This window comes from Lacerta agilis, chromosome 5 (genome assembly GCF_009819535.1).
Source record: "Lacerta agilis isolate rLacAgi1 chromosome 5, rLacAgi1.pri, whole genome shotgun sequence".
Taxonomy (NCBI): domain Eukaryota; kingdom Metazoa; phylum Chordata; class Lepidosauria; order Squamata; family Lacertidae; genus Lacerta; species Lacerta agilis.
The window spans coordinates 55,276,650-55,292,222 of NC_046316.1; the positions used below are offsets into that span (position 1 = coordinate 55,276,650).

General features: G+C 46.5%; 1 protein-coding gene across 1 annotated transcript; it reads left to right on the forward strand.

Moving 5' to 3' along the window:
• The first annotated feature begins 1,415 nt into the window (after nt 1-1,415).
• Nucleotides 1,416-14,442, forward strand: GOLGA7B (golgin A7 family member B). Its single transcript, XM_033149896.1, has 5 exons — nt 1,416-2,000; nt 7,369-7,494; nt 7,931-8,083; nt 10,255-10,356; nt 12,772-14,442. Exons 1-5 carry the CDS (start codon nt 1,989-1,991, stop codon nt 12,877-12,879), a joined length of 501 nt encoding a protein of 166 aa, XP_033005787.1. The 5' UTR covers nt 1,416-1,988; the 3' UTR covers nt 12,880-14,442.
• Nucleotides 14,443-15,573: the final 1,131 nt, after the last annotated feature.

Sequence of the window (15,573 nt, forward strand, 5' to 3'; positions counted from 1 at the left end):
CACTATATTTTTAGACCTAAGCATTTATTTTCCTTCCTTCTTTCCTCCCCCCCCCTTAAAAGTAGCACATATATATCACAGAAACACGCACAGCTAAAATATTCCTGCTATCTGCATATAACTCTGTTGCCCTTACATTGCTGCTGTGAGGTCTTGGAACATTCAGAAACAGTCACAATTTTCAGGACAGAATACACAACAGTAAAAGGTTCGTAAACAGGCCAATTTCTATGAGGGGCTAGATAGCTCAGCTTGGGTGGGGAAGATTCACATAGGGCAGAAGAAATTATACCCATGTTGTTTATATTCCATGAAGTCTTCAGTACCCTATATAGCTCATTGCCCCTGCTCTATGTCGGCTGAATAAATTCTGCAAACTAAGCAAAGACATGAAAATAATAAATGTGCATAATTCATAGAGATTGCAGAATCCAGCCTTTTCCTTAGCAATGAACTCCATAATTCAGAGTACATTTGAAGGCAACAGCTGAATAGCAAGAGGCCCCAGGAGGTAAAGAAGACAAAGAGCAGAATCCTGACGCAGAGTAGAGTAGGCATGGACTGAGAAACCAAAGGGAAGGATAAACAAATAAGGCAAAATCCTAAGGCAAGGATGATGAACCCAAGGCCCTCCAGATGTTATTGGATTACAATACCAACAATTCCTGGGTTGCTAATGGTGCTGATGGCACTTTGAGCTGAACAACATCTGAAGGGGCCAGGTTCACCACCTTTGCCTTAAAGAAAGGACAAGCAGAAGAAACAGTGAATTGAGAAAAGGATTAATCAGTGAGAATGGTGTTATGAACAAAGCTCCCATATGGCCTCAAGCAGGTGTGGAGAACCTTTGGCTCCTCCAGATGTTCCTCAACTACAACTCCCACCATCCCTGGCTAATGGCCATGCTTGCTAGGGCTGATGGGAGTTGAGACAACAGTGACTGGTGGTCACCTAGAAGTTACACTAAGGAGAAAGCAGAGCAGGTAAACCCCATAAAACAGGATAAGGGACCATGTGCTGTTAGGAGAAAGGGTGAGGACAGGCAAAGATGCTTTGGAGATTAGAGGACTGTGGGTCAAGGAGTGATATGAGAATAGGGCTATTACTTCCAGGTGCTAGGAAACCTCCTGTACCTTTAAAAGTATCGTAAAAAGGGAAATCCAACCAAGGGTGGAAGAAGCCACACCTGGAACTGTAATTGTTATTTTAATCAAATGGTCAAAGCAAAGGTACAGAAAATCTCTCAAAGTGTGAACATTGCAAGTTTAAGGAGGTAGCAAGGCCCGAGAGATGCAGGGTTGAGTTTGAACTATCCAGCTTTCGATTGAACTTCATAGTTAACTAAGGGCACTGCATCTAAAGTTCCCCAATTGTGAACTCAGGAGAGGGGATACAAATATAACTCTCGGAGAACAAGCAGGAAATGAGCGCCAGCCCGGTTGCTCTTTTCCTTGCTCTGCACAGCTCCGCCTCTCGCCGTCCCTCCCGCGAGTCAGTGCCGGAGCCCGGCGCTCCAGCGTGGGGACGCCCTGGGGGGATGCGGCTCCCACGAAGGCAGCCCGCCCCCTCCCCTTGTGGTGGAGATGCCATTCACTGAGGAAGCCTGAGCGTTGAGGCTGGGGGCGAGCGAAGCAGCTGCCGGTTGAGGAGGGGATCGCGTTGGGGGAACGGGTCGTCAGCACCGCGGACAGCGCTAGGCGGGGCGCTTTGCCCCCGACTCCTGCGCCTCTGATTCCAGCACCAAGGACAGCGCAGAACTCTCCGCGCCCATTGCCCACCGCGCTTCCCCGCCGCGGACGCCGCCCCAGCCCAGCCGGTGGCAACAAGCTCAGGGGAGCCGAGCGCTTCCTCCGCCTACGGCAACAGGGACATCGCCCTTAGGTCGGCTTCCTGGGAAAGGAGGAGCCTTCGTCACCAACCTGCTCTAGCCTCGGCTTCCGACTCCCGGGCTCCCGAGCAGCGTGGAGCAACCACGCTGGCAGCACAACATGGCAACCGAGGTGAGCAGCGCGGGGAAAGCAAGAAGCACAGGAGGAAGCTCTGTCGAGTCATGGCAGCCGCCGGGAAGCATCTCCTCCTGCTTTGCCTGCCTAGTTTCTGCCCGGTGCGGTAGGAGATCGCCAGACCAGGCGACCGTCACCAAGACTGGCTGCTTCAGCACCGCATCCCCTAGGTTTTGTTCTGCAGGCCCCAGAAGTCCCTTGTGCCTCCGACTTCAGCCCGGGTTAAAGAAAGGCAGCGCCGAGAGCCTCCGGCGTGTGTCTGGGGCTAGGATGGTTGGCACGTCATGGCTCCCTCCGAAGCCTCGCCTTGGTCTCCTCCCCAGCGTGGCGCTTCCCCTGCTCCGCAATCCTGGGTCACTAAACAAGGCAGGGCATTGCTAATAGAGAATGAGACCTCGCTATGCTCAGAGGCTGAGGCAGTGTGTTTCCCTGGGTGCAGCGCAGGGAGTCTTATGGCAGTACCTGCCAGCGTCAGGCAAGGGGCAGGACGACGACAAGAGGAAGCCACAGGGCGAGGACAGCAGCACCCCTGATGCTTCCCCAGGCTGTCCTTTGCATGTGGCTCTGGTGATGGAGGATGAGACCACCTGTGGCATATGACTCTTCCGTTTAACCATCTTTGTGAATAATCGGCAGCCACCCCCACCCTATTGCTCCGTGAGGAAGGTCTCAGTGGTAGAGCCCTGGGACCTCCAGGTAGGACTGAGAGAGAGAGACCCCTACCTGAAATCCTGGAGAGCTACTGCCAGCCAGTGTGGGCAATACTGAGCTAAGATGGACCAATTATGTGGCACAGCATAAGGCAGCTTCCTAGGTTCTTATGTGGGGTTCAGAGTAGAGCAGAAAGGGTGGGGGAACGGGGATCCAGCAGCGCTATCTCCCCAGGTGCCCTATAGCCAGGAGCTCTCCAAAGCCAGCTCCTTCATCTTACACCTCAAATCCATCCCTTAGGGCTGTTCAGCACAAACTTCCCTCTCCCGCGCCACAAAACAAGGTCTTGTTTGTTGTTGTTGTTGTGCTGCCGCCGAGGCAAAATGCAGCAGCGAGCAGGCGAAAATGGTCTGAGTCGGAATGGGAACTACCGAAAGGTTGTTACTAGGGGAAAGGCGGCAGTTTCTGAATGCGGGTGGTGCGGCGCGGGGTGTGTGTGTGTGCAGCCTGCTACTAACGCCACAGCAAGACATCCCTGTAAAAGGCCAAAGCATCTGAGCACACGGTGTGCGCCCTGAACCCATCCCCTGTAGAGTATATCACTTCCCCTTCCTGGTAGGAAAGTCAATAATTTTTATCCCAGCAGCAGATCTTCAGCATCGTAACCCTTGTTGTTGAGGTTAAGACCTCGGTTGACTCCCATCTTGCACATGCTCAGATTAAATAACCCTTGACTTGAGCCCAAACCCTCTTGTAAAAAACGAGGGGTGTTCCGAAATCCAGGTAGAAAACAACTGCTGACTTTCTCAACATCTAGGATGATTTATTAATCTGGAGGACCCGAGATCCAATATAACAGAGCATGTGGGAAATTTAATGAGGTCAGAACCTGAGACATGCCTTTTTTTGAAGTGTTGTAAGGAGACGTCTAATAGGAAGAAAAGGTGTGCTCTCCCTGCCCGACAGGGTGGGGGCTGCTTGCAAATTAGGAAGAAATAATAAGATTTCATCATGCCTCTAAATAAAGCCAGCATCAGACTGTGAACAGGCAGGATGACAGATTATCCTAGCTACACTTGCTTCCCAGGGGATCTGAAATGCCTCTTTGAAGGTTTGAAACTGGGCTGAAAGGATTTCTGGATTGTATATACTGGGCAGCTACAGAAGTTTTAAAAGGTAAAGGTAAAGGACCCCTGACAGTTAAGTCCAATTCCACAAAGCTCATTAGAAACTAAAGTCAGTGGGATGGACCCTGGAGCTAAGAGGTGTGCAATTCCATATCGATTATTAATCACTCTGGGATTCATCACAAATAGGAGAGCAATAGCTTGAGACACAAAATCTGCTGCCACCTCTTGGATATTCACATAGCTCTAACTCCCAGAAATCCTATTCAGGACTTTGCAAGCTGTCAGTTGGCATATACTGCTGCAGTTAATTTCTGTCCCCCCCCCCCTGTTACTCCATTCTACATCTTTCAGTGTTGGTTTTAATGTTTTGGACCTGCTAAATTTACTCAAGCTGAGTAAATTTCAATAAGCTTTTGAACTGATTTTTGAGAGCACATAACAGCTAGATAGTTGTTTGTTTTTTTAAATAGTTTTTTTGCCAAAAGTGCACTTTCTTGTTCTGTTAATAGCTTATTGACTTGCCACATCTTCATTCAGCATATTCCATTATAAATGATTGGTAAACCAATGAGTCATACAACCTGGAAAATCAAGATACAGTACACCTCAATAACAACAAGGTGTTCCATACCTAACTATGTATTTTATCCTCACACTATCAAACCCTCAAAAATGAAGTGTTTCCATCAAAATATTTTTGTTAAATTGATTTTTCCAGAAGGTTATTAAATAGTCCCCACTTTCCGCATAGCTTCTAATTGTGTTAATCCTATTCCCATACTGAATCAAACAACATGTATTAACTTTATCAAGTAACAGATATTCCATGCATTCATAACTCTATCATTGCTTTAAGTTATTCTTCCAAATTGTTTTTGTGATTTCAATTCTTGCAGATATAATATGGTTATTGAAAATCCTCTGGTGTTATCCATGTCCTCTGATATATAACACAGGAGAAACCTTAATGGTATTAAAGGCAATACAGAGAGAATGGGTTTTACAGAATTGTGGTGTGTGTGTGTGTTTTCTTTTCAAAAAGATGGAAAAATAATGCAATGCAATGCAGAAAAATATAGGTAGTGCCAAGCTTCTTCTGACACAAATTTTGTACATCTCCTTTTCTTTAAGCTTGCTTATTTATCCCTCTTTCTGTCTGATTAATTGTGTCTTTGAGAGTCTGTATGCAGGGGTTGGGAAGCTTCTGGAGAAAAGGCAGTCTCCTTCAAAAGCAATTTAGTTCTGCTGCAGAACAAATTATAAGTATAGCTGGAAATACAGAATTAATAGGATTTTTTAAATTTTAGTTTTTGGTTACCCCCAGTTTAGTTCACACTCACATATATCATTGCATGGGTCAAACACAGTGGACCTTACTCCAAATGGAACCAGGACACTTCAAAAGAATAAAGAAAAGCGTCTGGTTATAATTTTTCAGAACTGTTTGGATACTTCATGAAGACGGAAACTGCATGAGGTTTTTAAAGGCTTAGATAATCTGGGTTTAGGAAATGAAAGTGTCAAGAGAGCACAAAAAGTAATATGGCATGACAAAGATGAAGATGCTGAAGATAATTGTTAGGAACAAGTGACTCAATGTATTGTTTCATGCATCTTATGCAGTTTAATTATTACTGTGACACAATAAGGTAGGGCAGAAATGGGTCGCGGACCCAGGATTACACACACCAAGTCTAATGCTCCAGTCATTGAGGCACACTGCTCACTGCTCAGTTGTGTGTGTGTGTGTGTGTGTGTGTGTGTGCGTGCGCACACCCACCCCTTCTGGATAAAATAAGACCAGAAAGGAAACGCCCATTAGAATTGCCAGGGGATATTCAGCTACAAGCTGGCAGTTTATGAAGTTATATTCATATAGTCACAAATCTAGGGGAGGCTGGAACAACTCAGAGTGTTTAACAAAAATGTTTATAATGGGTTAGCCTCAGGAAGGATACACACTTTTACTCCCTAAAGTAATGTGACAGATGTCTGCAGTGTTTATGGAGGATCTTGCTTTGGGGTTGTAGTTCTTGAGCCTACATAAGGAGACAGATGCAAAGGCTAGTCTCCATATCAGCCTGAGGCTCTTACCTTTTTACCATGCATGATCTGCTGCTCTTACTTTTTATTTGTGTCTTTGACTGGCTGGGATTCAAACTGGAGGTGGGATGAGTCTGTACATTCAGCTCAATCCAGTCTCAGAGTTGGCTGGCAACCAGGGGAAGAAAGAGTGTTTGGGGAGCAAAAAACCTCTGTGGTTTATTCTGGAAGAACTTGCTCTTGTTTTGTTAGGTGTGTCCCTTCAATTGAGGTCATCCTGTGATCTTTCCTATATGTTCCTGCCAGCCCCACTCTTTGTAGCTATATAAGCCCAGAGTTTCAGGTTTTCCAGTCATTGATGGTCTTGGGAACCTGCTCCCTTTCTTACTACAGAGCATCTTACCAAGTTCCATTGACAGTCCTCTTGCTCCAACAGCAGCAGGCACATGTTGCTTGTATATAGGGATGGCCCATAAAATGTAATAGGAGGGCTGATTCACACATGGATGCTGCACAGTTCTCAGCCAATAATGTGCACTGCCCTAGTTGGAAATTACTATCCGTTGTGATATAAAAGCTTCATGATGTTTGATCTATGATGACTGTCATACACATCTAAGTTACTAGCTAATGAATATGGATGGATGAATTTACTCCATGTCTAACCTTCAAACTGCATTTCCAAATCTAAAATCCTTACCGGTATTCTAAGGTGATGCTGAAGAGATAAGGAACTGTGTTATAATCCACTGCAGCAGGGCTTACCAATGTTGTGAACTACAGTCTCATAGAACATATTTTCAATCAATTTTGGGTAGGATTGCAATGCTGAATTGGTTAAACAGCTGTTGAATGGCCTTCTGCTCAACTAAAGAGATGCCCTTTAAATGCAAGCAAGTGTCAGACGCAATCTTAGAAGAGTTATTCTTGCTTCTTGCTCACACAAGGAGGGAGGGAATGGCTCTTCTGAGATGGTGCTCTCAATGAGGAGTGGCACATCATCAAAAACAAACAAACAAACAAACAAACAATGGGTGGCATCCAACCTGTGCAAGCCATGTTCCATTTGTGCAAAGTAACTCACCTTCCTCTCTTCTCCCCCTGCACCATCAAAATCTACTCCAGAGTGTTTGTGGGGATGGCTGAAGGGGAGATGAGAGAAGGGGATATTTCCATTGCACAAGCAGAAATCAGTTGCATGAGAAGAGCAGCATTGACTACAACCCAATAACAGTACCCCATAATCATATGTGTGTGTGTGTGTGTGTGTGTGTGTGTGTGTGTGTGTGTATCCAAGTCAATGTAGATTCAGGGACTCTTTAGAGCAGGGGTGAAGAACCTGCAGCCCTCCAGGTGGTGTTGGGCTCCATCTTCCACCAACCCCAGCGTGAACAATGGATAGAGAGAGTTGTAATCCAGCAACATTTGGAGGACCACAAATTTCTGCCTTAGATGCATGGCATCAGGGTATGGCGTGAGTTTTCCCCACTGTTCTAGAAGGGACCTTTGCCTTTTGTGACCACCTGCCTCTGCTCTTCCAGGTCCACAATCTCCAAGAACTACGGCGGAGTGCTTCCTTGGCCACCAAGGTTTTTGTTCAGCGGGACTACAGTGACGGGACCATCTGCCAGTTCCAGACCAAATTCCCTCCAGAGCTGGACAGCCGGGTACAGCCAGTTTTCTCACAGGTTTCATGCTGACTGGTGAAGTAGGTGACAGATGAAGGCATTGTAGTCTGGGTGCCAGTGAGAGCAAGGTGTTAGTGCACCAATGATGTTTCAGATGCTCTAGAAATCTAAAGCTGCACAGAGTGGTTTGCTGCCTTCTTAAACACCTGGGGTATGCCTCATTTCCTTTTATGATTTATTCTAACTTGTTGGCTGTTGTGATCATATACAAAATACATAGCAGACCATCTTGCTCAAAGATGTGAACACACACACTTCCATTCCACAGTGCACCTGCTCTTGTTCCAATGCTCCCTTCTCCATGATAGCATCTATTATTTTGCACTGGGTGAAAGATGGGTGCCATAAACAATGGAATGGCCTCCTGTGCATACATCTTATGACATTCTTTCTCTTTTTTTTCTCCTCACCAAAGATTGAGCGACAACTTTTTGAAGATACTGTGAAGACCCTCAACAACTTCTATGCGGAGGCTGAGAAAATAGGGGGCAGCTCCTACCTGGAGGGATGTCTGGCCTGTGCCACAGCCTACTTCATCTTCCTCTGCATGGAGACCCGCTATGAGAAGGTTTGGAGCCACAACATGCATTGTATTGTGATATAACAATTAAGGTTGTTGTTATATCATATTGTTTGGTCAATATGGAGTGTGTAAGTTAGATGAACCACCTGATTATCCACATTCATAAGATGTAGATTCCTTGTTTCTCCCATGTTTAACAATATCCTGTCCAACCTCATGTTGTGCCAATAATCTCAATTTGTAAATCATTGGGGTTAGGACTGAACTAAATAGGACAGGCATAGGCAAACTCCGGCCCTCCAGATGTTTGGGACAACAATTCCCATCATCTCTAGCTAACAGGACCAGTGGTCAGGGATGATGGGAATTGTAGTCCCAAACATCTGGAAGGCCGGAGTTTGCCTATGCCTGAAATAGGATATAAAGGGTTACCATCCAGAAATGTTGTAATTACAACTACTGTAGCAAAGCTGTAGCAAACTGACGCTATGCATCGGTGCATATGGTGCTGAAGCACCCAGAAATTAGAATGCCAAGCTGAGGTTTTAATTTATATACTGGCTTTTATTTACTTAATTGTGATAGTGAGTATGTGATCCGAATCCTGAACCCACACAACGCAGGATCATGTAGACAATGAGGTCGCACTGACAGAGTTTTTAGCTTTGTCTGATGTGCTGATGGCTGGAATCCAGGGAACACTTGACTGATGGCAGGAATCCAGGGAACACTTGCACAGAATGAACACCTAGAGTTTCAAGAGTGGAGAGAGAAGCCCAGTGTGGACACATCCTCATTCTTTGGTTTTGTTCTTGATAGTTCCCCCCCCCCCCTTCGTGGTTGTGTCTGAAACTTGCTTATCTCTAACAGCAGGTAGGCAGGACAAAAATATCCTTGCCTAGTAAAGAGCTCTGGTAGAATAGAACCAGGGAGACCTGCAGCAAAATGTTGCCGTGTGGAATGTTCTTGGGCTCCTCCAGATGATCTGTTTATTGAGCACTCGTCACAGTTTACTAGCACAAAGTTTTCAGGGCAATTTTACAGTGTCCTCTCTTTATTGAACATTCCTCCTGAATTGTTTGTGGGGAGGTTATATGACTTCCTGTCAATTGACCATCATCACATACTTTTTAGTGAATTTCCTCATCACTTTCCTTCCTGCAAAAAGTCTGGAACTTTTTAAAAGTAGATTTGTTGTGCCACAGCACTTGAACTGTGACAACCAAAATTTCTGGTATGCAATTAAATTCTTCCTGCGATATAGTGACAATCTGTTCAGTACCCTCCCCAGGATACTTCATTACATTTCCCACCCAATCATTTTTCCTCCCCCACCCAAATGCTGCAATAGTATTCCATAGCCACTGAACATGTTCTTTTTGGGGTTCCCCATAATTTCCCCCCCAAAGATTTTTTATACTTCTGCAAAAGTTAGAGTTTCTTGAAGCCTGTTGATACTTCCCTCTTGCCCATAGCTGTCTTAGCTTCATAAGCAGTGGTACTGATGTCTGAACATAAGAAACAGAGGGAATAATGAACAGGATTAAAAAGGAAAGGCACATGATTTAAACTGACAGCCTGTTTCAAGCTGTAGGGAATGCTTTCTTTGTCACAGGTTTTGCTCAAAATGTCAGACTTGACAACTCACTGTTTTCCAGGGTTGGGAAAATATTCAAAATAGCAGAGCATTCTGGTACACTTAACAGCTCTGCCTTCAGGTTTTATACATTTCATCTGAATGCAGCTCTACCTTTCTGTGAGGTCTTCAGCTAATTTAGATTGGGCTCCCATGCATTCAAGATGCAATGCAGTCATTCACAGGGGCACATAAATAGCATAGGAGAGAGACTAAAATAATTCTTTTGGTATCACTTACAAAAAATGTTCTCAGGCAGATAGTAGGACAACATGCTCTGTGTAGGAGCACAGTTAGGCAATAGGGTGATTTGTCCTGGGAAACTTTCAAAGCTTGATGGTTATCAATCAGAGATTACTGAAACTGGGAATGCGATATCTAGGTCAACACTAGCTTCTGTTATTGAGGTGTTTCATCTGTTGAGATTTCATGAAACACTTTTTCCTTCTTGAAGTAGGTGAATCCAAGAACTTCAGAAGATCCCAGTAAATGGATCATCTTTCCTATATTTTGTGTCTCATTCTCTGGGGCTACATCATCGCCAAATAGTTGCTGAATGGTTGTCCAATTATCTCACCAGGTTCTGAAGAAGATCTCCAAGTACATCCAAGAGCAGAATGAGAAAATCTATGCTCCTCGAGGGCTGTTGCTGACAGACCCAGTGGAACGGGGCATGCGAGTTGTATCCTTCCTGGTTAGCGCCAAAGGGAAAAGGGGAAGATATGGTCACCATATAGATCGCTCTTCTTACGCATGTGGCTGACTCTCACCAACACACACACACACACACACGACCATTTCCTGTGTCCCAGCTGAGATTCTCTGCTCCAAATTCAGCATCCAGGCTCCAAAAAGAAGTTGCGAGATCTTGCTGGTTAGTCTACTTACTTATTTTACAGTGTATTTTTTTTACTGCGTTCGAACCACAGTGGCTCTCAAAGCGGTTCACAAAAATAAAATCAGATCTACAGGCAGATGATATTACTCCACACAGCAACAAATCTGGAGTCCCAAGTGCTATCAGTGATATTTCGAACAATAGCATTGTGTGACTCTGCTCCCTTGACAGGAGTTTGGGGAAATGGGGCAATATAAGGCTGACGTTTTTAGGAACATAGGAAACTGCCTTATATGGAGTCAGACCATTGGCCCATCTTGCTCAGTACCACTGAGCTATGACCCTTCCTAACTGCTGCTCTCAGCAGATGGGATCAGTGGGGCTTTGGCTGGTTTGAGGCACAGTGTGTGGACAGTGATGTCTAAAGTAATCCCTCAATTCCCTTTGCTGGTGTTGCTGCCTCCCCAGGTTCACCACAGTGCCACAGGAAGCGACCCTTGCTCCCAAAGGGGCTACCAAGCCTATGCTTAGCAGCCAGAGGCTTTCAGTCTTTGTGGAGGCAAGCTCCTTCACCAGAGGTTGTGTCCAGCTATTGCGGCTTCTGGCTCTGCTCCCTTGAAGGGATGTGGTGGCCAAGAAGAAGTGGGTACTGAAAGGCACATGTGTTCCCTCCAACCCACCAAGCATTCCTGCTGCCTCTAGTGCTGCCAGGACTCACAGTTTCCTGAACTCGTCAGCAAAATGTATTTTAGCCTTCAAAAACACAAGCAAAACACTGCAGGGATTATAAAGGATGTGCTTGGGATGTGTTTGTTTAGAGCTTTAAAACTTTGCTCTTCAGATGAAAAAGGCTCACAAAGACCAGAAATAAAACAGTCCCTGCCCTCGGGCTCACAGGACACAGCACAAAATGAAAGAGATTTGGGAGGGAAGAGGTAAAAGCAAACTCAGGTGTGAGTTTTTAGTTACAAAGAACATCTCATAATGGAAGCCAGTAGCGTATAACTTTAGGGCTGTCCCTGCAAGATTGAGCATGCAATACATTCAAGGGGCAAATACTACTTTTTGTGTAAGGAAAGATTAACTGTCTTATCATGTGCCTGCTTACTCTCTCAAACATAAGTCTCACTTAGTTCAGTAATACTTACTCCCAAGTTAATAAAGCATTGCACGCTTTCAACTATTAGGCTTAGATAAGTGGTGGTTAAGGAGTGGAAGTAGACAGATATGAAACTATGACTAAGGAGCAACCTTCTTTCACCTTCTGTGTGATATCATACAGTAGGAATGGATAACCTGTCACCCCACAGATGTTCTTAGGTTCCAGCTCCCATCAGCACCAACCGACTTGGTTGGCCAATAGTCTGGGATTATGGGATGGAAGCCACAGATTAAGGGCTCGTCCACACTTCTCCTTGTCATGCCACTTCCCCTCGTGTAATGCAGCTCTTTACCGCTGAATCGGAGCAAGTGTCAATTGGATTTTCCAGGCACTGACATTTGCTCCAATTCAGCGGTAAAGAGTGGGTTTTCCGGGGGAAAGAGTTGGGGCAAATAGAAAACCTCTGGGACCTGTTCTTTCTAGGCGAGGGATAAGTGGAAGTGAGCAGAAGCTCCAACAACACAGGATGCCAACCCCTTCTGTAGAAGAAGGCACCTGATGTCAGAGAAAAACAGAGGAGGCACATTTTTATTCAGTGCATAGTTGACTTGTGGAACCACAACAACATGTATTTGAGACAGAGCAACTGCCTGAAAGGTGCGCTGTCATTTCATATTTCAGCAGCATATGCCAAACTGTCTGAGGTTGGAACAGTCAGGAACTTGCTCTTACCAGATAAGCCGATGTCTTACAACAGGGGTGAGGAATCTTCTTCAGTCTGAGGCCTCGTTCCCTTGTGGGGAACCTCCCAAGGGCTACTTGCTAGTGGTGGGTGATGCCAGAGGCAAAGGTGGGTGAAAGATCGGATGGGACTCTTCCAGCATAAATCAGAGGTTTATATACACGCACCTGTCCAGCCAGGCAGAAGAACTCAAGGTGGGCATAAAGCAAGGTTGTCCCAGGAGGGGCATGGCCTAGGGAGTTTCACAAAGGCTGGATGGAGAGATCTGGAGGGACACAGTTGCCCCCTGGGCTGGAGGTTCCCCACCCTGTCCTACAGCACTGTCAAGCTCTATGTGCATTTGTGGCTGAACAGGTGTGTGTGAGGCTACTACCTCTCCTTGTTCCCTGTGTCCTCCTTATCCTCTTGCCCACAGATCGAGATCTCCATCTATGAGGATCGTTGCAGCAGTTCCAGCTCTGGCAGCTCAAGCAGCAGCAACAGCAGTGCTGGCGGCGGGGGTGGGGGAGCCGGGGGCCGGTGACTGGCACAGAGTCCCGGCAGGGATTTGTACTGCCGGGACGATGGTGTCTCCGAGATCCGCAGACTGCGCTACCAGAGCACCCGCTTCTGAGCAGCCCCAGGGGGGTTGGGGTGCCAGCAAGGAGGGTTGTGACATCCCTGGGGAGGGGCTTGTGACAACCAGAGGGGGGGGCAAAGTCGTTCTAAAGAGGATGCTTGGCCTCAGCCCCAAATGAGCCCAGTCTCTCCATGGCTCAAAACCTGGATAACCTGAACTACATGACATTTCCTGCGGGCTCCTGGGGACACTCCTGCCCACCCCCTCCCCGGGATGTCCAGGTGTGTCATTGTCCAAGTCCTGTCCTCCCAAGCTGCAGGCACACAAATACCCTGTCTGAATGCACCCTCTTGCTCAAGGTCAAATGACCAGTAAAGATCAGCCCAGCATGGTGAGATGGGGTGGGGTGTGGGTGAGGGAACTGGTGGTTTTGGGACCCTGTGACAACCCTTTCCCTGAGCACCACTGTCCTCTCCCCTCCTGCATTGGCACGGACCCCCCCCCCCATCCTAGCTCTTCTCTTTTGCTTGCTGCTGTGCATGCCATTCTCCTGGCACTTTAGGCATGGTCTGTGCATCCAACGTCCACAGTGCTGTGGTGGGGCCCCTGCAAGTGCTTTGCAAACCCTCCCCTCCTTCCTGCAGGGTGCTGGTACTGGCAGAGACATGCCCTCTCACAGATACCAGGGCACATGCCTCATGCGCTGGATCCTTTTCAGGCAACAGAGGGACAGGGGCATTGTATGGAGCCACAGGAGGATGTGAGGCAGCACTGTCCCCCTCTGGTGGGATAGCAGCACGGATCCTGTCGAGAACTATATAGTCTTCCGAAGTTGAAAGACTGCACCTTGCCACCTCTCACCAGCCGAAACAGGTTTTCCAGTTCAACCAGGGATCATGGAGAACATCAGAAGATGGGAGATGTTGGAGGTGCTTTAGTGGAGAGGCCTCTGGCTCCTCAATTCCTCAGCTCATCCCAGCCCAATAAGCATCTTTGGGATTATGTATGTAAATATTTAATATAGCCCTGGCTACCAAAGCTCCACCCCTCCCTTCACCCTTACACCACATTTGGCAAACAGAAGAAAGAGGAAGGAGGATGAAAACTCCGAGGTGGGTATGGAACCCTGCAATATTTGACCCACTTCCCCAGTGCACAGGTGTTTTGCAGCATCACCTTATCACTTGCATGCACAAGTTGTCTCCTTTGCTGCATGTTCCTTCTCCCTCCTTCCTGTAAATAGCTACCTGGGCCCCACATATGTATGTTTGAGACCCTATTGGTTCTGGAGCTTTGGTACCTCTTCTCTGAGTCCCCAGTGCCATTCTGTGAAACAAGATGGGAAGGCAAGGGGGAGACAGCTGAGCCACTGGGTTAGTGGACTGGGCTGCCCAATGAACAGGTGTCCAAACCATGGGCGAAGCCTGCCACCACTTCTGGCAATGGACAGCAGCTCCAAAAATGCTTCCAGCTTCTCACACACCACACGTCCCACACACAGCTAGATTTCCTTGGGGGGGGGGGGTCACTCAGTATAAGACTTTGTTTGCACCCAGCAGCGGAGGGGGAGATTGTTGGAGGGTAGACACCAGGCTGTTTTGGATGCTTGGCCTGGGCAAACTCAGCAGTTACTCCAGTACTTTGTTAGTGCTCCAAACTTCTTGATTTCAGAATGGGATTTCCTCCTTTTTGATGGTGGGGATGAATGTGTTTGGAGAGTGACCAGACCCTAATTGTGCTGCAGGGAAATGGGAGAGCTGCAGAGGGCATCACAAATGCATAGAGGTTAAGCCAATGTGACCCTGGGAGGGTTTCCCCCTGTACCCAGATGCCCTTGAGAAGCTGCTCCCCATGCCATATATTGGACTCATGGATCTGGTCATAGTTGTATCCCTCTGACTCTACATGAAAACTTCTGACAATAAACAAGAAGTGAGAATCTACCAGTGTTGCTTTCTTCCTATCTGTTCTCTTAATAAATAATAGACCTTGCTCCTGCACATATATTTCATTCACAGCCACCCATGCTGTTTTCTTAAGGCTGCATTACCCATTAGTAGCAATGGTTCCCATGAATTAAAATATAAAAGTATAGTATGCATTGCCTGGATGATCGAGGAGTAGAACTATCAGTAGGCTTACACTTTTAGGACTCTGTTCTGCTTTAATTGGACCTTTATTCATATGCTTGATTCTAGAGCCACTGATGTGTGGTTGAAGTATGCATTTAACATTTAACTGGTGCTGACACTGCTCTTGAAACAAACAAGACAGATGCTGGAATCATGATTGCACCAGAGATTTGGCTGGTTTCGTATGCACTATGCAGATTCACCTGTTTCGTTTGAAGATATCAATGGAGCTGATGTTCAGCTGACCTGTTGCCTGGCTTGGTGGTACTCATACACAGGTAGGTCTGCAGGCAAATGCTCTAAAGCTAGCAAATGAGCTTCATCAAAAGAGACAGATTTTCACATGCAGATTGTCTCACTGATGTGACCTATGCAAAGAAACAGAGTTGGGTTTGTGTAAAAGGCCCTGCACCCTTCCAGCACTCAGAGCTTTGCCCATGACAGAGGTGACCATGTTAACCAAAGTTTGTTTGGATTAATGTGGGAATTATCCTATAACTTCTGTGAATTAAAAAAAAATGTGAAC